Genomic DNA, 26,541 nt, shown 5'->3' with positions numbered 1-26,541 from the left:
TAGTGATCTCAGAACCAGTCTGTTTTGTAACTGGTTTAACTAAAACTCTTAAGTTCTGAACGGGAATTCACATTAGAAGTGTAAAATTTACATGGGTGACAGCATACTGTAGTAATGATATCTATTTTAATTAGTCTAAAAGAAGATGCAATATAAACACTGATGCATTTTCTCCTGTTGTAACTGGCTGTTGTGGGGCCGGTTGTTGGTGTTTTCTATACAGTTACAGACTTTGGTCCAGTGGTTCCAAACATACAGATTAAGCCCCAAATCATCACGAGATAGATCTAAAGGTCAGAAAGAAGGGAATTCTGCTGCACAGGTTTGTATTAGTTTTTTTTTTTAAACTTTAACCCTGCTTTTTGTGAAATTGTTGCTATTTCTACCAATTTGAGCCTCAGCTGTCATTTAAATGAAACCATCACAATATTAGAAACACGACAGGAGCCTTCATGCCAGTACCATCTCCTTTTAAACCCTAAATGTGAGTGGTAAAGTACAGTATTTAACCGGTGAATGTTTTTTTCCCACAGAGTTGGTTGTTAGTGAACGTTTTTTCTAAATTAAAAGAAATCCAAATTTCCGATTTTCCTCGGACGGATTTTAATGTAGCACTACGGCACGTGAATCGCGCTTGCCGTAAAGTGTGGCGGTGATGTTTGGAATGAGGAGCTGCCTGCTTTACTTAGTGGCCTTATTTATCCATTTTTGAATGGTTTAAGGCTATTGTGGAGGAAGACAGCTCCGGTATGTACCTTGTTTATTTGGTATCTGGCGATATGTCTAATTTCTAGAAAAAAAATAAACAAGAACCGACGATATTTTCGAACCAGCTAACTATATTGTCTAACCAGCTAACTGGCCTGATGACAGGAACCAGGCACACATTCATGTAACGTAAAGTTAGCTTCAAGTTAAGTAGTATTGCATTTTAAGGGCGTTAGTCTCAGTAAAGTAATTGTAATGTTTACTGTTCAAGGTCAAGGTTACTTTCGTTGTCTGCCGTAAGAAAAATAAATCTTTGATTAATGTCAAAGGAAGTGTTGCATAAAAGACAAACCACAACAAAATAATACAAGAGTATGCTTTAACTGAGCATATTAAAAAACAGATTGATTACACCTGGTTCACTAAACAGATACTTTACAGTCTGAGAGTAAGCATTATTCCATCACATGATGTAGTGACCACATGCGAAGAAACACACCATTACAATGACACGGTGAGACGTGTTGTTATACAGCATCAGTAGATACACACAGAGGTCTTCATACGTATTGTTTCATTTGAGTATGCTTGGGTTTCTTTCAGTCATCATGTCAAAGCCCACCCTTCGCGTCCTGTATGGGAGCCAGACCGGTACTGCCCAAGACACAGCCCAGAGGATTGCACGGCAGGCTCAGAGGAGGCAGCTACAGGTTCAGGTGTTGCCTCTGGATGCTTACAATGTGGTGAGTGTGGTCTTGTTAAGTACAGCAGGGAGAGGGGATTGTTATGGCACTGACCATTTATTTTTAAGAGAACTCACTCCCCTGCACTGGTGGGTGACAGTCTGTATGACCCTGAAGTTTTTGTTTAGGTGTGTTTTTTAAGTCTAATCTGTGTGTTATGTGTGTTTCCTCTTATCTAACAGGCCAACTTGATCTCTGAGTCTCTGGTTGTGTTTGTGTGCTCTACCACTGGCCAAGGAGACCCTCCAGACAATATGAAGGTAAAAAAACAAAACAAAAGACATATGATAAGTGGCACAATAGTTTTTTGGATCATCTGTCCCTTTAAATATTTCTATAATCATAGTGGAAGTCCTGACTCCTGTTTTCTCCACACGGGTATTTACTCCCCTTCTCTTCTCAGTACCATATATCATTTAGCAAACTTGCTAAATTTCTTTTACCCCCCCCCCCCCCAAACAGTTTATTCAAAAGATATCTTGGTCATCAACTCCCATCTCTGTTATGTTTTGTCGAATTACAGATAAATACATTCCAATAATAAAACTCTTAAATAAACGTTTGATGCTGTTCGCTTATGTGTTTCTGTCTGCTTTCTCCAAAGAACTTCTGGAGGTTTATATTTAAGAAGTCCTTGCCTGTCGGCTCTCTGACGCGGCTGGACTGTGCCGTTCTGGGCCTGGGGGACTCCTCCTATCCAAAGTCAGTGCTGGTCAGGTCAACAGTTCTCACGGCACACAGTCAGAGTGACTCACGGTCTTTATAACAGTATCAACCACGTTTGCCCGTAGGTTCAATTTTGTGGCTAAGAAGCTTCATAAACGCCTGCTGCAGCTGGGTGCCAGTGTGCTGCTTCCTGTCGGGCTGGCGGACGACCAACACGACCTGGGGTAAGAAGCACCATGTCTGAAGGAACTGGCGAATCATTGGATACTTCATTAACTGGGGAGGAAAAATAAAGCTAAGGGTGTTAGTGATGATATTATTTTTCTCTTAAACTGAGCTTTGTACGCAGTCATAAGAGAGCTATGCTGAGCAGTACTGCCCACTGATCATGATCATTAATGTGGATACAAGATTCCAGTTTCAGGCAGCAGTGCCAGAAGAGACTTTACTGAAACGCAGCTTAGATTAAGACTAATGGTGCATTAAACAGTTAAACTGAAGGAAGTGAGTGATATTTCTTTTATTTGTTTTTTGTAATTCGCTATCTCTGAAACACGTTACACGTTTGAGTAGAATTTTATGGCTCATGGCTCAAAGCTATTTAACCATGAGGTGTGAAAGCAAAATTACTTTTTTCCAAATATTTTATCACAAGCTCATAACATGTGTGGACTATTTGTTTACCACTTTACATTAATTGAACTTAACCAAACACTTCTGAGTGCATGTGGTTGAACAAAGCCAGGTCAGGATTAAAAGTTACATTTAGTATAATATACATTTACAACAACTGAGTCATGTCATACTCACCACTCAGCTGCTGTTTATAACACATATGCTGTTTTATTTAACTATCAATTCCATTTCCATACTCTTTGTCTTTGGCAATAACTCAACAGCGATTAGCGTGCTTTTGTTTACCTCCAAATGTGCGTGAACCAGGTCAGACGCTGTGATCGACCCGTGGCTCACATCGCTCTGGGACAAAGTGTTAGCTCTGTACCCGGCTTTGGCTGCTGTGGTTCCACTCAGGGAGGATGAACCGTGAGTATCCTCTTGTTTTCATCTTGTTGCAAATATTGATCGCAAGTTTGTTATCCTGAGTTTGGGTTCAGTGTTAAAGTTGGATTGTATTTTTTTTGCTTGTTTCTTTGTGGAAGGCTCCCTCCGACGTACACTTTCCACTTCCTGGATAACGTGAATGTGAACGCAGACGACAGGCTGAGGATTCCCACAGAGCCAAGTGTCCCCTCCCAGTCCTGTCCCTTCCCTTCCAGACTGGTGTCTAACAGCAGAGTAACGGACGTGTCACACTTTCAGGACGTGAGGCTCATCGAGTTTGATATCACCGGATCCAACATTGTGTGAGTACTATCGATCCTCTTCCAGACATGTTCATCTGACACCAATCTGACATGTCAGTCTCTTGTCTAAATAAGCACCCTTGTCACTTTCTGAGGTCGAACCAGGGACGTTTCTGTGTTGCATTCAACACGACTGCTGTCACATTAACATAAAAGCTATGAGAGGGTGCAGAACGCAGAGAGAGCTACAAATGTGCATCTTTTATTGCCCTCTAAGATTACTGTAATAAATGTATTATCTCAGGATTCAACTCTCCTGCGCAAAAAAAAGTTGTTGAGACTCTTGAGTTGTTGCTGTGTAGGTTTGCTGCTGGTGACGTGGTGATGATGCATCCCTGTAACGCACCAGAGGACGTACAGCAATTCTGTCAACTACTGAGACTGGATCCAGAGGCCAGGTTCACTCTCAGGGCCACAGACAGCACTGCAGGTAGGTGTGTGCATGTGTGTGTGTGTGTGTGTGTGTGTGTTTGTACATTATCCATGACTTTGGGTTCACAGGAGAGAAATCTGTGTTCACCAGCTGATCGGGGAGAGTACATTGGGTTTATCAGAGGTTTGTTCACTGCTTGCTGAAGTTAATGAGTGTGATGCGACACAAACAAGCAATAAAGTTGTTAAGAAAATCAAAACAAGCTGAAAGAGGCTAAAAAGCATTGCACAGCTGGATTAGTGCATCTTTAAAGCGGAACTGTCTCACCTCAGTCAAAGATGTGACCATGAGATGACCATTTCTTTTGTGCGTGAATCTTTTCAGTCCCAGCCAGGCTTCCTCAGCCCTGCACTGTGCGCCACCTGGTGGAGAGCTACCTGGACATCTCCGCCGTGCCTCGCCGCTCCTTCTTTGAGCTGCTGTCTACCTTCGCCACCAACGAACTGGAGCGCGAGAAGCTGGTCGAGTTCAGCTCAGCTGCCGGACAGGAAGAGCTGCACAGCTACTGTAACCGGCCCAGGCGCACGGCGCTGGAGGTGATCCACAGACTGTTGGATTCCGTGTGATTATAGTGTCTTTAAAATTTAATAATAATTTAGATATGTTTTTGTCAAAATCCTGCTGAAAATGACCGCAAGTCTTGTTTTAGTACAGTCATCCCAGCCACAGTATAGCTGCCTGCCTCAGTGTCTTGTTTTGTTCCTGCCAGCGTGTCAGACATGTTCGAATCCTACACAAATAGACTTTTAACATATAAAGCTGTACTTTGACCTGCTTACTGACTGTGTTGTGCACTTGCTGCTGCAGGTCTTGACTGATTTCCCCCATACTACAGCAGAACTCAAAGTAGACTATCTCCTGGATCTATTCCCTGAGATCCAGCCTCGCTCTTTCTCCATCGCCTCCTCTCTCCAGGTATTTCACCATTAACGCCTCCTGTTTACCTGGGGGACGAAAACAATACATTTCGGATGGATGCTTTAAGCAAAGCCGTAAATGAAATTTGCTGATCAGATAGAAGTCACTGTGAAATCTTGACTTATTCTCTCTGCACAGGCCCACCCACACAGACTTCAGATTTTGGTGGCTGTTGTTCGTTATAAAACCAAGATGTACAAACCACGAAAAGGCCTCTGCTCCACCTGGTTAGCCTCCCTGGATCCTTCACAAGGTCTGTCACCGCACAGTGCAGGTTCCTGTATCACAGGGTTGACTTCATTCCAGAAAAGGTTTAGACACTGTGTAAAACATATGCCAGAATAATCTTTTTTTTGTTTTGACATACAGGATACTGCAACAGAAAAGTATACAAAGACAACAAATTTAATGTCTCACCTGAATTATCTATCTTTTAAAGCCATGTGATCATTTATTGTGTTGTACTGAACCGTATCTCAGGGGAGGTGTATGTGCCTCTGTGGGTGAAGAAGGGGACTCTGAAATTCCCTGTAGAGAAGGACACCCCTGTGATAATGGTTGGACCTGGAACAGGAGTGGCCCCCTTCAGGTCGGCTTTACAAGAGAGGACCGCTGAGGGAAAAACCGGTGAGATCTTTACCTCTGTGATTTTGTTGTCTTTCACTTTGCATCGGCTCCGACGTGACACATCCTCCTGGTCTTCCTGCTCTTTAGCTAACGTCCTGTTCTTTGGCTGTCGCTCTGAGTCCAAAGACTTCTACTTCAGGTCAGAGTGGGAGGAGATGATGAAGGTTGGACACTTGACCCTCTTCACTGCCTTCTCACGAGACCAGGTCAGACGCGCACACACACACACACACACACACACACACACACACACACACACATATAACATATCTTAATTTAAACTTAAAATATAAATGAAGTTTAAATAGTCCTGCAGTCACCATTTTGCTTTGTGTCCACTGATCCCTCATCAGCATACAGCATAAGTGTGCCCTTAGTCTGTCCATGTCTTCCATATGCACATATGAACTGTATATATGTGCATTAACTTCCTGCTGTGCTGTAACTGGCTTTGTGCATCTGCTGTATGTCCTTCTTGGCTAATCGTGAATCACGAAATGAAATGTTTTGGTATTTCAGGAGGAAAAGGTGTACGTGCAGCACCGTGTGAGGGAGAACGCTGAGCTCCTCTGGGACCTGATTGCCAATAAAGGTGCCTGCTTTTACATCGCTGGGTGAGTGCAAGGCATCAGAGGTAAAGTCACCTCTGTTTACATCTGGATGTTAACAATAGGTTCACACTTTTTCAAGCCTATCTTAAAACAGTAGGCAAGTGACAGTGTGAACATGGAAACGGGTTCTGCTTGTTGAAGATGCCTCTAAAGGGGCAGTGTGTAAGATACACACACACATTACCTGGTTGTTATCGTCATTATTGGTTTGTTCTGCCAATGGGAATGCCAATAAGAAAAATACAGAATATCACTAGACTTTTCTTTTTGTATTGTAAGATGCTTTACTTACAAATCTGTTGATAACCAGCAGATAGTCTAGTACTTGATACATGAGGATACAGAGTACCAATGTATTTGTATTATTTGTATATATTACTATCACTTAACAAAATGAAATAATTATGTAAACCAGGGTCACCAGTCCATAATAATAATAATAATTATGGCACCAGAGCCACTAGAAAATTCTCTCAGTCCACCAACCAATGAGGTAGCGAGTGCTCAAAACAGAACCCACAGTTCAACTAATGACAAACGGTAGGGCAATGAAAATAAACCCAAGTGACACCTCTTGTGTGTGATAGACAATCTTAGCGATTCTCCGACAGCTCCAGTTACCTTGTGTGGTCCAGAGAGTGTACTGCTGTCAGCTGTAGGAAAGGGCTGGTCAGGGAGCCGGGCAGTTTGATGATGGGTTTATGAAGCAGACAGGATGGAGATGGAAAATAATCTGCTTCTCTAAAATGGCCGAATTATGAATTTTGGACTCCCTGGCTGGACCTGTAACACTGGTGCATGTGGTATGTGCTGTCCCAGCTGGTCTGCATGTCTTGCTGGAGTCTTCACAGTTTAGTGGAGTATAGATTGCAGTCTCTTCCATTTATGACTATGAGTCCAAGAGCAGAGTATCAGGCCAATAACTGATGCTCATGTCAATATCTGTTATACATACACTGATTGGCTGTGAATATACATTATTGACATTTACTGTATTTTTTTTTCTACACAGCAATGCTAAACAGATGCCAGCCAGTGTGTGTGACGCTCTGAAAGAAGCGTTCCATCAGGAGGGGAACGTGTCCGCCGAGGACGCAGAGCAGATGCTGACAGCCATGGAGAGGTCGGGCAGGTTCCAGAGTGAGACCTGGTCCTGACCACGTCACCTCAAACCACTACTTGTCAGAGTTCACTTTAAACAGCTGCCACCATGTTGACTGCATGATACAATTCATGCTTTTGGAACCAAAGTGGAATGATCCGTCAGTCGACTAACGTAGAGCTTAATCAGTTATCCCAGCTGGACTTCCTGAAATGTTCATATTTCACTGGTACCTGAAGCACCACATGGCTGTTTTCAGTTTGTTGTTGTTGTTTTCATTTATGGATGTCTGCAGTTCAAAGCACAATGGTGGGAGACTAAACTACAGAAGAAGAAATCATTGTTGTGATTAAAGGGACCATTTACCCCAACATATTTTTCCTTTTTTTTGTCCTTTTCCTGCGAACTCAAGATAACCCAAAATGTATCCAGTGATTGCATGACCAGAGCTGCTCCCACTTACCTCACTCACTGCTTTTGATGATATTAGGCCTTAAGCGATTGCCGTTGCACGATGTGACGAAGCTCTCCGTCAGTCGCTACGTAAATGAGTCTGGACAATCTTAGATGTAGATTACAACATGACTGCAGAGGCGATAAGCTGACCAATCAGTGTGAATGTTGTTTATTGTGTAAAAGAGGCATCACTGTAATACCTCCGTACAAGCGTGAGTGTTTCTGTGGGTCTGTAGCTGATTGCTTCACATCGGTTGCATCTCCAAGTTAAACTCTTATTCCTATCATATCGATAATTTAAACTGAACAGTTGAATTTTATTCAGCAGGACCTGCAATATTTGAATCAAGTAACTTGAGAAAAATAAGGTGGCGTGAATTTAATGGGCTTCAGCTGTCCAAAGCTTCGCATTTAACCAACATTGAGGTAAATATAAGAATTGGCTCAGACTCGGTATGACCAGATATTCAGTATTAAAAGATGGATAGGGGCCTAGAAAACTTGAATCAGGACATAATTAAAATTTGTAAAATACAGTCTGTGTTACCACACTGATCAGAAATGACCTGCACATAAACTGTAAAACATCAAAAAATGTCCATGAGAAACAACTCCAACTAATATTGGAAATGTTTTTGCTGCAGTGCACACTGGTTGGTCACATTAGTCCTCAGTCTGTTCAGTCAAACTGCCCTGCACTCAGTTCCAATGTAAGTTATATATTAATATTGTGCAAAATGCTAAAAGTCTGTAAAAGTGATGAAGCAGTTTGTACGGTGATGATGACACAGCATTAGAATAATGATCTCATTTCCAAAGACAGAGCACCAGAGTTTGCATATCCACACAGCCAAAGTTGAGCAAAGGTGATCCGTGACCTGAAATCCCACGGGAGATCAAACCGACAGAGGAGATCCGTGCAAGAGTTTGTTCATCTTGAATGGGAGTCATGAGACAGAAGTATGACGTGGCCGTACCTTAAAGCCTGGCAGCCCAGAACACACACTCCACAAACACATCACACTGCAGATCATTTCCAAACACGTTACAAATGCATTGCTGACTAGAAAAAACATTTCTACGTTAGAAATACTTTGCATAAAAAAGCCGCCCCTTTTGTCCTGTCCCACGGAGGAGGGAGCAGCTCTCTATCTGAGGGCCAGTGTGTGGACTTGGTAGATCTCCTTTGGGAAGTTCATTTGTTGCTCCTCGTGGACAATGCGGAGGCCCGCTCTGCCCACCAGACTGTGAACTATTTCCAGGTCACGGCAGACGCTGCTGTCCACCTCATCGGGGACCACTCCTTCATATGACACATTGTCCTTGATCACAACAAGGCCGTTGGGCCGCAGGGCTTTCTTGCAGCGTCGCAGGAAGTCCACCAGGTGGTTGTCTGTCAGGTGGCCTACGTTCAATGTAGAACAGAACAGACGCCTGAAATGAACTATGCTACTGAACTATCTCCCCTCAAAGGAAATCATGTACTTAAGAGTCAAGGTATTGATGTTATTTAAGTATGACGTTCAATCAAAAGGTGCGGACTCACCAATTACCCACTGGATCCAGATGACATCATAGCGACCACTCTCTGGTTCAAAGTCCTGCAGGCCCCCGCAGAAGTAGTTGCCCACTCTCTTGCTGTCCTCTCCCAGGTACGTCTTGGCTTTGTCCAGGAACTCCTGCGTCACATCCACCAGGTCCACGGTGTTGAACAGAGGCAGCAGCAAACGTTTGGTGATCCTCCCGATGCCCGCTCCACAGTCCAGAGCACAGCTCGTGCCTGTCTTCCCTTCTCCTTCCTTCAGTGGCAAAAACACACAAGAGGTCACTCGTGGATAAAAGCGGTGACAAAAACTGCATCTGTCACAGTGAAAAGCCTTTGAATGTAACAAATACTCCTGGTACTAATAATATTCCAAATATTGTGAATTTTGTTCTCCTAAATAATAAGGGCACTAGGGCTGCAATGAGTTGCTGATTGTCACATATTAAATTAAATCGATTTTGAGTCATTATTAAGAACAATTATTCTCAGATTTCAGCTTCTAAAATGTGAATATTTTCTGGTTTTGTTGGTCCTTAATGACAGTTTTGGACAAAACAAGCCATTTGAGGACAACACATTGTGCTCTGAAAAAAAAACCAACATACTTAACCATTTTCTGACATTTTATAGATCAAACGACCAACTGATAATCCAAGAATATGACTGACTCAACTGACCCCAACCCAATAAACACCTACTGTATGTCTAAATGTAGCATTTATTCCCATTCTAAATGACAAATCAAATGTATTATCATTGCCTGACATCTTAAAAGAGTCTCATACACCAAGGAACTTCTGCAGGAAAGCCTTGGATCCATTGATGTCAATGCTGGAGATGCTGCCATAGCCTCCCAGCATGCCATCCACTGTGGGGGGAATCTCCTTCCAGTAGTCTTCTGCATTGGAGTAGAAGGCCACCTCATCTTCTGCTATGTCACCCATCCTGTCAGAGTCCACAGATAACAAGGTTCGCTCATTGGAAAATGCACACAACCTTCTATTGCTCGACAGTAGATTCTCCAGTCAGACCCTTGTTGTTTTCTAATAAAGTGAACAGGGCGACTAGGCTGGAAACTCAGTGAGCAGATAAACAAAAATGTTGTCTAGGTTCAGTCACTTCTGTCACTGATAACAACTGTCATATGGAAAACAGTCAAAAAAAAGGATCATTCCACTTCATCCCAGTGGTGTTCAACAGGACTGGTATCAGTATCATTAACACTGTTTTACTAGAATGTTCTTGAACCATTCCCGAAGGATTCTTGTACTTCAACTGGGAGCATTATAACCTTAGTCACATGATGGCCACGATTGCACAAACCAGAACCTTGTCTCACAAAAGCATCTTGAGGCCAAGACGATTGTACAGTCCATCTTAACTTAATCTTAAAAGGTGTTTCCTGAAAGCATATTAACTTGAGGTTCTCAAATTGAATGAACAGATGTAATACAGTTAAAGTCTCACTGTGTGTATCACTGAAGTCTAACAAATGTATTGAATGTATTAAATACATTTACTTCCTCATAAAATATATAAAAAGTCACTATTTAAACTCTACAGCATCCAGGTGTACTATTAAGTCTTTGTTCCTGGCTACATTACTTGGGGCATTCCAGCCACTAACTGCTGATCAGCAGAATAGCTTGAAAACAATGGCAGGATGTGAATTAGACTTGCATGATATGAGGAGTATGTGTGATAACATTGTTAAATATTACGATGAAAACATGACTTGGAATAAGTAAAATATATATATATATATATTGAAGTGCCCATGATAGCTGTTCTCTTCTCCCTGTACTGCTTGGCAAATGTGCTTTTCAGTATTCCATACTGTCCATGTAGCAACTTACCGCTTGATTTGAATTATCATGCTGCATTCAACTCTAATGAAGGTGCATTTATCCATATTTTTCAGCTCTGTAGAGGCTGTATCTAAAAGGATGAATAATCACACTTTAAAGTAGACTGGGGAGGGGGTCTACCACTTGTTAGGAGTGTATGACATACACACACATGCACGCACCCCAGCAGAAGCCAAATTTGGCTCCAAATCTGGCAGCAGTTCAGCTGTCAGCGCCCATCTTGTGACCGGGGCAGAGGGCATGCATCTCTACGGCTCTGAGTAACATCACAACCACAACGAATGGGACGGTGGCTTTAGGATTAGCTAACTGAGGAGATCTAATCAACATCATACAAGTGAGGCACTTTTCAACACAATGTGCAATCCCTGTGAAATAACACAAATGCACGTATCCTACAGTTCCACCGCAGAATGTTAACATGACCCTTCTATTACCACAGAAGCTATGCAACGAGTTAACACAAGTACAAAGTATAGTAATGACTTAGCTATAGCTGCTATTAAAGCTCACAGGACATGAAGTTGACGTCATGAGGTTTGGCACGTGGGAAGTTAAAGCGAACAGTCGTAAATTGTGCGGCACTTTAAAAATATGAGTCATTTTGTGAGCTTGTAATTTGTGTACGCTCTGAAAATGAGCGAATAAGGCCCTGCACGTGCTGAGTTAAATGTTACAGTTTTAGCCAACAAGATTTTTAGCCACCGACAGGGTGTTTCCAATGTAAAAGACTAACTCTGATATTTATAAACGTCACAAAAACAATTATTTAGAATAACACTAACCTCGTCTTGAGTCAACCACAGGCCCCACAACCTCCTCAACCTCTCACAAACCCGGTCCCGGTGTCAGCGTTTCTGTTTTCGATTTGGGACCATCTTTACACATGCACCACGTCATTTCCTTATTTGGTTAGCAGGAAGAGAAATGACAACAGCGCCCCCTACCGTCCGCTTCACCCATGTCTTCCTACGTTATATGGACAAAAGTATTGGGACAAACATCTTTATTAATGAATTCAGGTGTGGTATGGGCCTGCTTTTCAGGGGTTGGTCTCTGCCGCTTACTTCCAGTGAAGGAAAATCTTAATGCTTCAGCATACCAAGACATTTTGGTATAATGCTATGTTTCCAACTTTGTCTCAACAGTTTGGGGAAGGTCCTTTTCTATTCCAACATGACTGTACCCAGTGTACAAAGCAAAGTCCATAAAGACATGGATGGATGGGTTTGGTGTGGAAGAAACTGACTGTCCCACACAAACCCCCTGACCTCAACCCAACTGAACATCTCTGGGATGAAGTGGAACGAAGACTGTGAGCCAGGCCTTTGTGCCTCAGTGCCTGGCCTCACTATTGCTCCACTGCATGAATAGGCAAAAAATCCCACAGAAACACCCCAAAATCATGTGGAAAGCTTTCCCAGAGGAGTGGAAGCTGTTATAGCTGCAAAGGAGGGACTGGTTCCATATTAATGTCCATGTGTTTAGGATGCAGTGTCATTAAAGTCCCTGTTTGTGTAAATTACTTTTGTTGATGTAGTGTTTCTTTGAAGTACAGTAAATTTTAGATAAATATAAATTTAAGGACACGCTCAAAAAGCACACTATGTTTTGTTATGTTTTGCTATGTTTGTTTCTCACTGAGCCACTGTTTTTCTGTATCAGTACTCATACTAATATTGTTTCTCAGCTATGCAATCTATATTCATTTCCAAACATAAACTGTTACACCAAATTGAAAGAAAGCATAATAATAACAGTTATAAACTATACAAAGTTTTAATTGAGCTAACAGATTCAGTGATGGCTGGATGCTTTATTGATAAGTCAAACTGCATTGGTGGTGTTTCTAAAAAACTACACTAGTATAGATGCCGGACACTGAGAAGATGTGTTAGTTAGAATATAAACAAATGAGTAATCATTCACTTTACGTGGATCTCATTTTGACATGTGACAGTAGGAATGGCAAAGGTGTAAGCAATTAAAGGAATGATGGCTGAATTCCATTTAACTCCTTCAGTTTCAGGTTGTGCTGTTGTTAAAGCTGGCTGACTATCACAGATTTGCTAACATAACATTGATAATATTATGAGTTAAAACCTGCAAGTCGAAAGTGTCTGCTGTAAAAAAAAAAAGCCTCTCTAGCAGTAAGACACTGTGCTTTATAGTAGCCAGCTTTCAGGTGTCAGTGTCTGTCAGTGCAGTGAAGGTCTCTGCAGTATGGTCTGAACACTTGTATAAACTCCTGATATGTTCTGCACACTGCAGAACTGCAGTGTAGATAATAAGCCACAGGAGGGCAGTGGAGTATAGGGCCATGAAAGATCAATCGTCTATGATTCTGCCTCGGTTTCTGAAATCTGAGAGCAGCTCAGAGCTCTGTGTGAGCAGTTTACTGTCTTTAGGTTTGCACTGTGAAACTGTAATATACTGATGTCTGACATTACCATATTGTTGCCATCATGATTTCTGATTTCTTCACGTGTGTTCAACATATAATGCTTTATTCTTATAGATTATTCATATTTTAACCAGTGTGAATCTATACAAAAGATAAAGTAAAGCCTCCACTGTAAGTGACACATATAATATCATCTGAAAATTAGAGTGCCGACACGCAATCAGGTTACAAGGCTGATGCGCATCAGAGCGGAAAGGCAGCCCTACTCTGGAATCCAAAGACACATGGCCAACTTGAAATGAAAGGATTGTTACTCCACAGGTGCTTAACATAGACTAAGTAGCTCAGTAAAATAGTATCACTATGTCTGAAACTGCCCTGTAGATTTATACTCATCTTTTATATGCTATATAAAAGAGGTGGAAATTCTAAATGACTTTTCTGAGCACAGACATATTGCTTTCAAGACAGCTGAGCAAATTCCATCTGCTGATGAAGAGCATGAGACACGACTGAAAGCTCCAGAAGAAGTTAGTGTTGTAATTTTTTTTTTAATATGTGCATTTTTAAAAGCCCGTATGTGATAAGTTGCTGTCTGAGGCGGTGTCTTTTCCGGTGCATCCACTAGGGGGCAGAAAAAGCCAGAAAGTTCGAGAAATCTTAATGAGACCAGCTGCGCAAATGTCGGATCATGTATTTCAGATAGTTACAAAAATGATCGGATGCAGTCCGTCCTGAATCCACCATGATCCAGTAAGCACTTTGTTGAGACATGCTGAGGACTTTGGGGGCTTCTTCTGACAGTCTCCGCTTTAGTTTTGAAAGGATTCATGGATGCTAATAACATTTATTCTCTTTCATTCAGCCTGTAAGTCCTCTTTGTCAGGCAAAGGACTCAACGACAGACATAATAGTGTCTGTAGTTTTTATCTTCGATTAAGCTCTCAATCAGTAAAGAACACACTATATTGAAGGCTCAGCTGTCAGTGCCTGCCATCCACCACTGAGAGGAGCTCTAGTTAAAATAAAATATAAAAAGGCTGCTGTTTATTGTTGGTGTCACTTGTGATTCAATATACTGAGTTCATCTTGAAGATCCGGGCTTGAAGATTTGCTTATTTCTGTACTGAACTCTCAGTATGTAGGAAAGGAAGATACCAAAGAAGCATGTGAAAACTGTTCATGGCTGTATGAGAATACCATGCATGTTGGTACGTGTAGCAACAAACAAAGATGCACTGCAATGTCCTTGTGGGCTCGTGAAACAAGACACACGCTGTATGAGAATAATATGGATATAGATAAAAGATATTCTGTACATAAAAGCAGTAAGAAGATTCTCATGATACAGACAAGGGTTAAAGGGACAATACACCCCAAAGTCATAAGCCTCTTACCTTTAGTGCTGTTTATTCATCTGGGTTGCTTTAGTGTGAGTTGCTGAGATTGCTCAAAATAATCCCCAGACCTAGTTGTGAGCAGTTTCATGTATGAACTATATTCTTCCTACCACACTACACCAAATCACAGGGCAGAAGGAAACATGTATCTATTCATGGATGAGAGGCTCATGCTTGTGAGAAAGTGGGATGTAAACATTAATGGCTTAGCTGAGCTGTAATGATAGCTAGATGCTTAAAACCTCATGAAACTTGGTACGAGATTATCCAAGAGCAGAACAGTAATATTGGATATAGGTTTCTGTACTGGGTGTGTCAAAATGACTCCATAGCGCCCCCTATAAATTTCAATGAAGTAGCCCTGGCTGTATGTCTCACCTAGATGTACAAAATTTGGTATGCTCATAGTCTCCCTGAGACTTAAAAAAGTCTCTTGGTGCCCAACAGGCTCTATTTCTTGTTGGTAAATGCTCCTCTTTGTTAACCCCCTATAGTCTATAACTTTGTCTGTTGTTTGGGGCGGAGCAGGTGGTAGTTTATCATGTAAAAGTTTATATAATTGTGGATGTTACAACATTTTCATACAATTGAACTGCCCAGTTTGGTCAGATTTACATTCATACTACAACCACACTGACCGACAAAAGCTGCTTTTCAACCATTTATGCATTACCTTTAGCTGTTTCACATCCCCTACTTGCTTGCTGACTAGATTTCATGCGCTCTTAATTGCAATAACGCCTTAATTAAGTGTTATAGCTGACTCATTATATGGATGCATTTTTTAAAAATCAAATAATTAATTAATTTTTTCTTCCAATTAGCTGAGCTATTCTACAATCTCTCCACGTAGCTCCTGACAACAGAGGCACCCTATTAGACACATTCTATGTATTGCTGCTAATAGATTATGTTCCCTGAGTGTCTCACACTAACCCCCCTGAGTGTCCAAGTCTGACTACAGAAAGTAGTGAAGCGGGGTGCGTCCTGTAGTTTATTAAGGTGGTCAAGGTTTTTGTCAGTCAAGTAAAAATAAGAAAAACAGTAGACCAAAAGGAGATTTACAAAATATTCAAATAACACTGGGAGAGGTGTGAGAAACACGAATCATGGAGCAAATAGATAAGGAAAGAGACACAGGGAGAGACCTAGAGCCCCACAGTTGTGGCTGCTTCACACTTGCATTGGTGCATTTTCTCATAAATATTTCAAGGAGGTAAACTGCCCCTCAACACCTCCATCCTGCACTTACTGCCATGGTTTAGACTGCTGAAACAGAGAAAAGAAACTGACCTTACCATTACCTCAGCTCTGATGAAAAAAAAAAAGAAAGAAAGAAGACTGCAACTGTGGAAGAGTGGAAAATTACTCACTTTTTTCCACTTTTTCCACAGTTCATGGCATGCTGAACTAGTTGAGGGGTTTGTGTTAGCTCCATAGCGTTTTCACTTTATGTTTTGACTGTTTAACCAGTCAAATTGTTCTAGATTTTTCTTATTTTCAACAGATACCAAAGCCAACAAGGATCAAAACCAGCAATGCTTATGCTTTCCAACTTCCCTACCCTCTCTTAGTCCCGAGCCCTTTGAGTCCTACTGAAGATACAAATCTTAAAGAATGGCTCACAAACGTATGTTCACATTTATTGTAGTTTTCAACAGAGGTTCCCCACAGGAAGATGAGGAAGTGCATTTGTTGAGTATTATTTTCAGCGGTGGATTAATCCGTGTTTTTTGTGTCAGTGGGTGTTTGTGGCAGTAGGACTGTGTATGTGGGATTGAGTGAAAATAAACTATATTGTGTGTGTGTGTGTGTATTCATGGAAATGAAGGAATAACAGGGTGGCTCATTGATGTGCTCACTTGGACTTGAGCCTTTTGACTTGAAAATACTTAAAAATTGTATTATTTAAAAAGCGTGTCACAGTTTTCTTTCATTTCCTGAATGTCAACCCCACGGATCCAAAATGAAGCAAATGTAGGCACCGTACCTTTTCTATTTGGTGAGTAAATCTCAGATCAACATTATCAACATGCAATACTAAGTCACTGGACTACTTATCATGCGCTCCTAATTTCATTTCATGGGTAATAAAATTAACTTGGCACACACTAACTGACACACAGTAAGCTTTTTAACGTTGGGGCACAGAAGCCGTTAGCTGCCACAGAGTTAGATATCCTGCCCTTCGTCCTTAATCGTGCTCTTAGTCACCACATTAGTGATGCAGCTACATTTGCTATAATTAATATTGGTTAGACATACAGTAGATACCACTCATTCCTTAGGAATGACATCACATCTTAACTCAGCTTATCAGAGACTGACTTCCACCAGCTAGGTGGAAGTCAGTCCAAGCCTGCACATCATTACTGGTGGACACAGGGACAGACAGAGGTGTGGTCCACCCATGAGGCCCCAGAGAGGGAGAGAGGCAGAGAGAAAAAGAAAGACAAAGAAACGGAGAAAGATGCACAGTGAGGCAGACAGAGATACATGGCTATTCAAACTTTGGTGTTCTATCCCAGTCTTATTGGAAAACTGTCTACAGTGAACTCAGCACTGAAATTAGATATTGATCCTTCCATCTCCTCCCCACCCTCCTCCCTCTCTCTCTCCATTTCTCCCTCTCTAGCTTTGGGACTGCACATTTTCCCATCTGGTGATTCCCTCTCTTTCATTTAGTCTTCCTCTCTCTTCCTCTTTCTCTCTACCACTCTTGGGATTCTTCTCAATTGGGACTCTTGTCATTTATGTATCCTTGTTTTCATCACTTGCGTCCTCTGACTTGGGACAGGGTGAGATATAAGAATTAAATGTGAAAATGGTAGAAACAATGTGACACTCATCCTGATCTCATGACGTTTTAAGATTTCAGTAACAATAATGGCCATATTGGCGATTCCATTGTTGTGGTCCTTGAGGTCCTTGAGCTGTTTTCGAAATTTGACAGGGTGCATTGTCCAGCTGGAGGGAGGCTACTGTTGCAGTGGAGGTGGTGTATTTAATCTGCAATGTTTAGATGGGTGGTGTGTGTCAACGAACATCCACAAGATTTTCAGAACCCAAGGTCTCCTAGCAGAACATTGCTTAGTGAGGATATGATTAATTTTATTCACTCCACCTGTCAGTGGTTGTAATGTCGTGGCTTACTGATGTGTATATACTACAGTCTCTTTATGCTAGGCTGTGGTTAATGAGTCTCACAGCCTGAAAATAGAAGCTGTTTTGTGGTCTGGTGGTACAGCAGTGGATACTTCTGCATATTTTGCCAGACAGGAGCAGGGAGAACAGGCTGTGGCTGAGGTGGGTGTTATCTTTTAGTATACTTGGTTTCTGTACAGACACCTCACCTCAACAACATCACTGATGCATGATAGATGGGTACCAATGATGTTCTGGGCAGATTTAATCACCAGCTGCCCTCCTGTCCTGGGTTGTGTAAGCACCATGGCAACAATAACTTCTCACAGGAAGTGTCATTTAGCACTTACTCAATTTCTTTAAGGAGTAGAGTTATCTCTAAGCTTTCTTTAGAAGTCCAGATTCTCTCTGATGCTGACTCACAGGAACCTAAAAGTGTTCTCCTGCTCCACCTGTTTTAGACAGGAGTTAGTGTCTTTGCCACATTTTTCCTAAAATCAGCAGTGAATTCCCTGGTTTTATTGATGTTGAGCAGCAGGTTGTTCTCTGTCCACCACCGTCCAAGATTGTTGATTTCCTCCCAGTGTGAATTACATTGTTTGCAATCTGGCCAATGATGGTGGAATTATCCACATACTGCACCAAGACATAGGATTCTCTCCATATCTGGGATTGCATTCCTGCATGTACAGTATGAACAGGAGGAGGCTGAGCACACAGCCCTGAGGGACTCCAATGCTGAGGACTAGAAAGGATGAGGTGTGACCTCCACTCCAAACAGTCGGGGCTCTGGCTGCTCTCGTCGGGAAGATGATTTTCCAGTTGCTAAGTGTGGGAGCAGCATTCTGATGTAGTGTGTGGTAAATCGTTAGGGCATCTGGACTTGTTAGGGTTCTTGAAGACGTTTCTCCTCTCATCATCTTCAAGAACCGTAAGAAGTCCAGATGCCCTAACAATTTACTACACAGACCATAACCTGGATGACTGAGAACCTTCACCGCCATTCTGATGTAGCTGTTGTTATTTTCAAGGTGTGTGAAGACCGACTGGAAGGCAGTGGAGATGGTATCCACTGTGGATCTGTTTGTTCTGTTCTGATGCAAGCTTCAGGGATGATTGTGGCTGTCTTCAAGAAGGGGGAAGCACTCACCAGAGACATTTATGTGTTAAAAATGTAATAACATCAGCTAGCTGATAGGCAAGTACATGACCATGGATGGCATCAGGGCCAGTAGATTTACTTATATTCACTCATGGCCAGATTTTCTCACATCCGCAGTGGATACTGACAGTGACAGATTATCTAGAAGTAGTGTAGACTTAACAACTCACTCTTTGTTGAGGAGATCAAAGTGAACATAAAATGTATTTAGCTCATCCGGCAGTGGCATCACACAAGATGGGTCCACTTCTGGTTTTGTGGCCTTTGAATATCCTGCCACAGTTCCTCGATGTTGTTGGTGTTGAACTCTCTTGCAAGGCAAACAGCTGTTGGCCTGGTATGTCAGGACCTTAAGTGAAGTGTTCTGTCTGTCCACCTCCTCCGCTTCATTTAGAACTACTACTGTTGCACCTACACCCGCTGATTTAGGCATACGCTTTTCACCATTTCACAGCACAAATGTCTACTTGCTTAGCTGTGGTGCTTACAGTATATGCAAAAATATTAAGAGACCAAAAAGCAGGGCATATTTATTCTAATTGCAGTAGCATTAATTTAAGAGTAATGTCAATGGGAAATAAAATAGCTGTAGTTATAGTTGAAGTCCGAAGTTATGAATGTAGTAAGTTATTAACCAAAGCGACTCGCAATGCAATAATGCATGGAGTTATATGGTCTGAGCGCTCTGAAACTTCTTCTGCTTCTTTTCCAGAAGGCTTGTTGTTCCATCGGATGGATTTCCTAAAGAGCCAAAAGATAAGCAAGTCAAGGGGAGGAGATACATCAGTTAAAGAGATTTTTCGCAATCTGGAAACCCAAATTTGTCTCTATTAAGGATTATCACCAAGCAAACCTTTAATAAATGATGTAGACAGGCAGATAATTCAAACATTTAAATTTCAGTCCCTTTGTGAATATGCCTTATGTGTTACCACTGAAGCTGATCCTGCAAAAAGGGCTCGAATACCTTCCCAAAATGGCGTGCTGTCCTAAAGCCCCAGACAGCCAGTTAAAAAATCCGTCTCACTACGAGCAACGGTTTGCATTTCTGCCTAATCCTGTGGCTCTGTCACACTGAGGCTCCCTGTGCCAGAATCAGAAGAAAACTTGGAGTTAGCTAATGTTCCATCATCTGGCCTTTACCTCATGCTTTAAAAGCTTTGGAGTGAGTAGGAGAAGAGTGAAGCATATCTGTATACAGTGCTGGCCAGAAGCATATATAGGTGAATTTTAGCATTTATTTTAAACCATTTGTTGACATTCTGAAGATCTGTAGAACAAATATCACAATAAACAATAATTAATGGTCCAAAAAAGGGCTTGGTCTGTTCATATTTTGGAAGATTTTTTTTTTTCTGTAAGTAAAATAATGTTCAGTGGCATATTGAAAAAGAAAATCACTGTGAAATAAATCTGTTGGCTGTGATGAGTGAATGAAAAAGTAAACTGTCATTGAGCCAATGAAAAAGACAAACAAAACAAAACAAATAACATAAACTACTGAGGCTACTGACAAACAAATCACAAGACTAACAGCGTTATTTCTGCAGATATATGTTCATGTCTGCATACATTTAGTACAGTACTTGGATGCATATCATATATGTGTATATCTATAAGTGGAAGAAAAGCAAATTAAAGACACTAAAATACACAACACAGTAATTAAACCTCATTTCATACACCATTGTGGAAACATTATTGTCAGCAGCGTCAATGACGTCTGACATGTATTTACCGTTGTTGTAATCGTTCGGCACTCCGCAGCACAGCACACTTTTTTGAGTATTAGAGACCAGAAAAGGAGTGATCCACGAAAGCTTGCCAAGAAGAAAATAACAACCAGTACTTGACTCCCCACCATCTCTTTTCTTTCTCTTTCCTCTCCTCCTATCCCCCTCGGGCTCACCTTCACTCATCAGTACATCTATTTTTTCCCCTCTGTTGCCAGGCAACAGACAGGAAGAGCATCACTTGGAGACGTCAAAACCACAGGAAGGGCTTGCAGGAAGACAACACATCATACATGTGTTCCATGGAAGAACCAGATCCTATCCAAACAGTCAGAAAAACCTTCTTAATCCTGTCCCTGCACTGTCATGAGGTCCAGGAAAGACGTCAAGGAGACGACATGAGCAGCTAAGCTTTAAGAAATGGAAGCAAATTGAGTAAAACATTGTTTTTTAACCATTTAACAGATTTTACAGATTCGTCACATCCAACAAACACAGAGCAACAGTACCATTTTTTTCTAGTTGTGTTTCTGACCACCTGAGGAATGTAAGTCAAGCATTTGCTCTCTTTTAGATGTGTTTTGTTTGTTTTTTTGTCTCCATCTCCTGAAGGAAATAATAAATGCTCCACTATGTTCACCAGTTAGTGTAGCTGTGGCTGGTTGCTGCTGTTGGGGTGTTGAGCAGGCTCAGTGTTTTGTTAGAGCTTCATCACAGTAACACTGAAGCTGGACAGATAAACAGTGAGTTGAAACTTATTATAGAGCTCTGTAACACTTAGTCAAACTGCAGATTCAGCTGATAATTCTCTGTAGTTTCATCACCCTTTCACATAATTTACACATTTTGATAAATTGTTAAAAATATCAACTATAGCTGCTGTTGAAGGATTTATTTTACAACCAGGGTCTTCAGAATTCGTCAGAATACGCACCATATGAAATACATTTTCTGATGTGAGAATTGTGTGTGTGTCAGACAGCCATGCCTACTTCATACTAGTGTGTGTCAAGCATAACCTGTACCCTGGCAATGACTTTGTGTCTTTATTTAATTACTACCTGTGAGTGAAACAAAAACTGAAATTCTACAAATCCAACAAAATCCACATTAAAAACCGTCCTGTCTCCACAACTCTGCAATTAAGTTGGTAGTAATTTTTTGTTACTTTATCATACGTTTTACGTTTGTGGAAACTTTCAAGAGAGATTTTGCGTGTCAGTGATCATGAAATGTGTACAGGCTGATCTGTTAACACTGCTTCAGTTAAAAGTAATTGCACCATTAAGGCCCCCATGGGACGTGCAGCTACTGACAGAAGTAGGTGAATGTGGTGGCAGTAGGAATGTAGAAAAATGGGTGTTCCAGTGGCCTGTTATGATCTTCTGGGGGTCTGGACAGCATAAACACAGTGACACAAAAACTGATCCAATCCAAACTGTGACGACAGCCTCATCTCCATCCAGGATGCAGAATTTTTTGCAGATTTTTTTTTTTTTTGTCAACACAAAAATGACCACAGAATATAATCATACAGTAACAGAGACTGAAGGAGGTACTGCTGTACTCCTTCCACAAACCACAGCCTTCAAGTTCTTTTCAGGCAGAAGGAACTGGGTGCATAATAAAACCCAAAAGGCAGTTGTGGAGATAATGTCATTATATGACTTCACAGTTTGTAATTAACTTCATTAATGTCATGTACTGTATATTGTAAAACTAGCTGGTTAAGCAACACCTTGATTAACTGGATAGATGGACTGGGTGCCTTCTTTTATTTTCGTTTATTGTGCGGATGGGAGCGGAATACACAGTGTATATACTGGTCAGTCACACAGGTGGCTCGCCGCGGTTGGCTCAGGCACAGTATACTCAGGCATATCTTTCATAAACTGGCATAGTTTCACAGTAAAACTAATAACAAGTACAATAGTATGAAAATAACTTCCTGTATGGGAACAGCATAGATACTGGTCAGCTACGCAATTGGCTCATCGCAGGAAAATCTTCCAGTCCATAATCTCAGTTAAGCTGACAGATTGTAATTGACAACCACAGACAGTTTCAAGTGACCAAACGTACTTGGTTTAGTCATTTGCTGAAAACAGCTAAGTTTCCATGGTTATCAGCTGCATAATATACACTCATCTGACTGACTGTATGAAGTTAAAGCGAGTTAGTGAACCCATAACATTCATCCATTTTCTATACCGCTTATCTGTCAGGGTCACAGGGGGGCTGGAGCCTATCCCAGCTGACTAAGAGTGAGAGGCGGGGTTCACCCTGGACTGGTCGCCAGTCAATCGCAGGGCCAACACACAAAGACAAACAACCACACACTCTCACACTCACACCTAGGGGCAATTTAGAGTAGCCAATTAACCTAATGTGCATGTTTTTGGTATTGTGGGAGGAAGCCCGAGTACCCGGAGAAAACCCACGCAGGCACAGGGAGAACATGCAAACTCCACATAGAAGGGCCCAGACCGGGATTCGAACCTGGAACCCTCTTGCTATGAGCTATGTTCCATTGCTCAGATGCCCATGGATACAGAATTAGGTAGGTTTAATGAATTGTCGTCTGAAACAAATATGCAGATCTGCAGCTGTATTTGTGCTTGTGATGAAGGAAAATCCTCAATGGGTAGCTGATTAAAAATGTTGATCTGAGGCTCAATTCCTTGGCTTTTCTGTAAATAGTTTTCAAATAAATAGTAAATATAGCAAATTCTGATCAACCTAATTTTAGGCTTAAATTAACAACTTCTTCTGGTTAGCCGCACCCACTTGCACTTAAACCCCTATCAATACAGAAACATTTAGCTGAGCAGATACAGATACACATAATCATGTAATTTTGCTTAACTGACATTCCAACTCCAGATATACATACAAGCACTTTTTACAGATTTGGCTCTTTTGTTGCACACAATATGTGTAATGTTGTAAAAAGCATCTGAACCACTACTGTCTGGTTAACCAAAGAATAGTTTTCTAGGCAGCTGGCTACAACAGTTAATCCAGGGAGGTTAATTTTTGTGCTAACTTTGAGTTGGACTCTGAGAGAAACAATTCATGCAAAATTGTTTATTGAGAAAGCTTTAGTAGGTTTGTATACTATACACTGTAATTGTTTTTTTCTGACATTTTCCATTATCTGTACAACAGAGTGTAAATAAAGCTGCAAATTTAGCATGACCCATAATCATAATGGATACAATAATGAGAATATGAGCTGGGTTGAAAGATACCAGATTTTCGTGTCTTCATGTCTATGTACATCCATGTGTCTCCACATAGCATGCGGCACAGGACTTGGTTGCATGTGTGTGGTGTCTGGGTGCATGCTAATGTGTTAACTCAGCTCACTCTGCTCATCAGTGGCTGGGTGCTGTTTGCTGCTGCTAAGAAAATGTTCCACATGACTTATCTTCAGTCAGTAATGCGGCCCCTTTTCATGCAAGTAAAATTCATCCTTATCTCTTTGCAGCTCTCTTTCTCTCTGCTCTGCTTTTGATTCTTTTTTTTCTTCCTCATGGCAAGCACAGCAGCAGCATTTCCTTCTCCTCTGTGTCACCTCCACTCCCTCCCTCACTGCCTCCCTCCATCTCCTGCTGCTTCCATCCTCCCTCCCTTTTCCGCTGTGTGTTTGCAGATGAAACGGGCAGGCTGCCAGTTTTTCATATTTCTTGGCAGCAAAGTGGCTAGCCAACTTCCTGGGGATGGGGAGCGGGGGGAGTTGGGGCTTGCAAAAGGTTACATTTGCACAATGTGTCTGTGAAAAAAAACAGCAAAGAAGAGGGAGGAGGGAGTGAAAAAAGAAAGAAAGAAAGAAAGAGTGGAAAAGCTGGGCTGGATCAGCTAAACGACTCCACCATTCTGGGGTAATGGAAAAAGCCCTCTGGGGGAATATTCAGTATGCAAGAGTATCGAGTTGCATGCAGTCATTACAATGATGTCTGTCCCTCTCTCTTTCTCTTTGTGTCTACCTTCTCTGGAATGTTCCCTCCCCTAAGCAGCGCGTGTGAGCACACACACACACAAACGCACACACACCTCACCTTCTCTCCCTTTCTCTCTGTCTGTGTGAAAGTGCTCCGTGAGGCGATAGCTTTGGGATGGGGAGCTGGTCAAATCATCGTTTCTGTGTGCGTTGGAGGGGTGTTTTTGCTGCTGATTATATACCAACAAATATCCACCACAGAAAAACTGTATGCTTTGTCCTGCTGTGCTGTCAGGATTGACTGAATGCGGATAGATAGTGTTAGACAGAGGGAGAGTTTAATGTTGAAGTGGAAAGACTGAGGGGGAGAACATTCGGTTGTTTACCTCGACACTAAGCTTCTTCATCCATGAATCTCCATGGAGAAAGCTAAGGAGTAAAGCATAAAACATAGAGGTCTGCTAAGGTTACCTTTGATGATGTCACTGAAATGTCTTTAGGCTGACTAGGTAAACCTAATTAATATGATTCACAGTTTCCAACACACAACAACTCTACCTCCATTGCATCTGTTATCATAGTTTTGACCATCTTCCATATATCTGTAATTATAACACTGGGCTCACCAAGTTAATTATGAGTTTTGGGAATGCGATGAGGTTCCAAGTTTCACAGGGAGAGACACAAGAGCACTTGCACAATCAGACAGGTAAAGAAACCCTCAGGACAATCAAAGTTATTTGGAAGAGAAAACAATTATAAATGGTAAACTTTCCATTGTAAACATTAGTCATTACATTACAGCCTCCCTGCCTTACCTTTGACCTTCTGTACTTACTTCTTACTGTAATTATGTCCATATAGTTTCCTGTGCAATGATGAATTCCATCCCTACCCTACAATCCACTGCCTCTACAAACCACGCCCATTATCATAATTTGCTAGTAGAGAAGGATGTAAAGCAGCTGCAAATTACTCCAGAGCACATCCATTTCTACACATTGCTACGGTGGCTGAGGAGGACAGTTGAAGGATAGCAGTTTAAAATGAATTTAAAAGTTATTAAAAGTACCATTCATTATGTTTTACCAAAAAAAACACTAGGACCCCAAAATGAGAAGACACTCACAGCAGTTAGTTAGTTTGTTAGGTAGTATAAAAACATCTTTACTGACAAATGAACTATTTACACTATTTACAAAATTCAATGAGGGATATAAAGACACAAATTCTCTGAGAACAGAGCCAATGCTTGTAACTTTGGCAGGTGAGTGCAGGTAGTCAAAAAACAGGTAAGTACAAAAATCCAGAGAAATCCAAGCGACCAATCCTTTCTTCTGAGTGGAGACACAAGGAACATTACTGGAGCAAAGAAATGGACAGGGCAGGCAGAGTCAAGGCAGAGAGCCTGAATACAGGAGAGAAAGGTAAGTTCAAAACCACAACCTGGCAAAGCTGGTACGAGAGAGCTGAAATATGTGATCCTAACAGCAATTTAAGTAACAAGTTAAAGAAATAATGATAATCTAGCCTATGTCATTGAGCTACACTGACTTGTGGTGCAAATGACATGGTTTAATCATGAATTAAGGCAAACAAAAGATGGCTTTGAAAAATTTCACTTTCCAAATATAGCAGGTCTAGATCATACTCTTTGAAAGTAGTTTTATATACTGAGACCCAGCATTACCCTATGACCACGCACATGGCAAC

The 26,541-nt window shown here is 41.5% G+C and overlaps 2 protein-coding genes across 2 annotated transcripts; one reads left to right on the top strand and one right to left on the bottom strand.

Annotated features, from left to right (window-relative positions):
- Positions 1-589: 589 nt before the first annotated feature.
- ndor1 (NADPH dependent diflavin oxidoreductase 1) lies at positions 590-7,543 on the top strand. The gene is made up of 15 exons (XM_046374981.1): positions 590-747; positions 1,312-1,451; positions 1,634-1,711; positions 2,056-2,153; positions 2,243-2,341; positions 3,060-3,161; positions 3,278-3,481; positions 3,784-3,911; positions 4,239-4,450; positions 4,722-4,829; positions 4,971-5,085; positions 5,313-5,459; positions 5,547-5,665; positions 5,979-6,073; positions 7,083-7,543. The coding sequence occupies exons 2-15, from the start codon at positions 1,317-1,319 to the stop codon at positions 7,225-7,227; spliced, it is 1,785 nt and encodes a 594-aa protein (XP_046230937.1). The 5' UTR covers positions 590-747; positions 1,312-1,316; the 3' UTR covers positions 7,228-7,543.
- Positions 7,544-7,992: 449 nt separating this feature from the next.
- On the bottom strand, positions 7,993-11,978 carry ntmt1 (N-terminal Xaa-Pro-Lys N-methyltransferase 1). The gene is made up of 4 exons (XM_046374982.1): positions 11,828-11,978; positions 9,960-10,119; positions 9,175-9,427; positions 7,993-9,033 (listed from the first exon to the last, which is right to left on the bottom strand). The coding sequence occupies exons 2-4, from the start codon at positions 10,116-10,118 to the stop codon at positions 8,777-8,779; spliced, it is 669 nt and encodes a 222-aa protein (XP_046230938.1). The 5' UTR covers position 10,119; positions 11,828-11,978; the 3' UTR covers positions 7,993-8,776.
- Positions 11,979-26,541: the final 14,563 nt, after the last annotated feature.

Source organism: Scatophagus argus, chromosome 20, assembly GCF_020382885.2.
Source record: "Scatophagus argus isolate fScaArg1 chromosome 20, fScaArg1.pri, whole genome shotgun sequence".
Classification (NCBI taxonomy): domain Eukaryota; kingdom Metazoa; phylum Chordata; class Actinopteri; family Scatophagidae; genus Scatophagus; species Scatophagus argus.
The sequence above is the reverse complement of the archived record's forward strand: the minus strand, read 5'-3'. Positions and strand labels throughout refer to the sequence as shown.

Coding starts and splice junctions, on each gene's coding strand:
- ndor1 (XM_046374981.1), top strand. CDS start 1,317: ATGTCAAAGCCCACCCTTCGCGTCCTGTATGGGAGCCAGACCGGTACT. Junction 2,154..2,242: donor GGGGACTCCTCCTATCCAAA/GTCAGTGCTGGT, acceptor GTTTGCCCGTAG/GTTCAATTTTGTGGCTAAGA. Junction 5,666..5,978: donor CTGCCTTCTCACGAGACCAG/GTCAGACGCGCA, acceptor TTGGTATTTCAG/GAGGAAAAGGTGTACGTGCA.
- ntmt1 (XM_046374982.1), bottom strand. CDS start 10,118: ATGGGTGACATAGCAGAAGATGAGGTGGCCTTCTACTCCAATGCAGAA. Junction 9,428..9,959: donor TCCTGCAGAAGTTCCTTGGT/GTATGAGACTCT, acceptor TTGCCACTGAAG/GAAGGAGAAGGGAAGACAGG. Junction 9,034..9,174: donor CTGGATCCAGTGGGTAATTG/GTGAGTCCGCAC, acceptor CATTGAACGTAG/GCCACCTGACAGACAACCAC.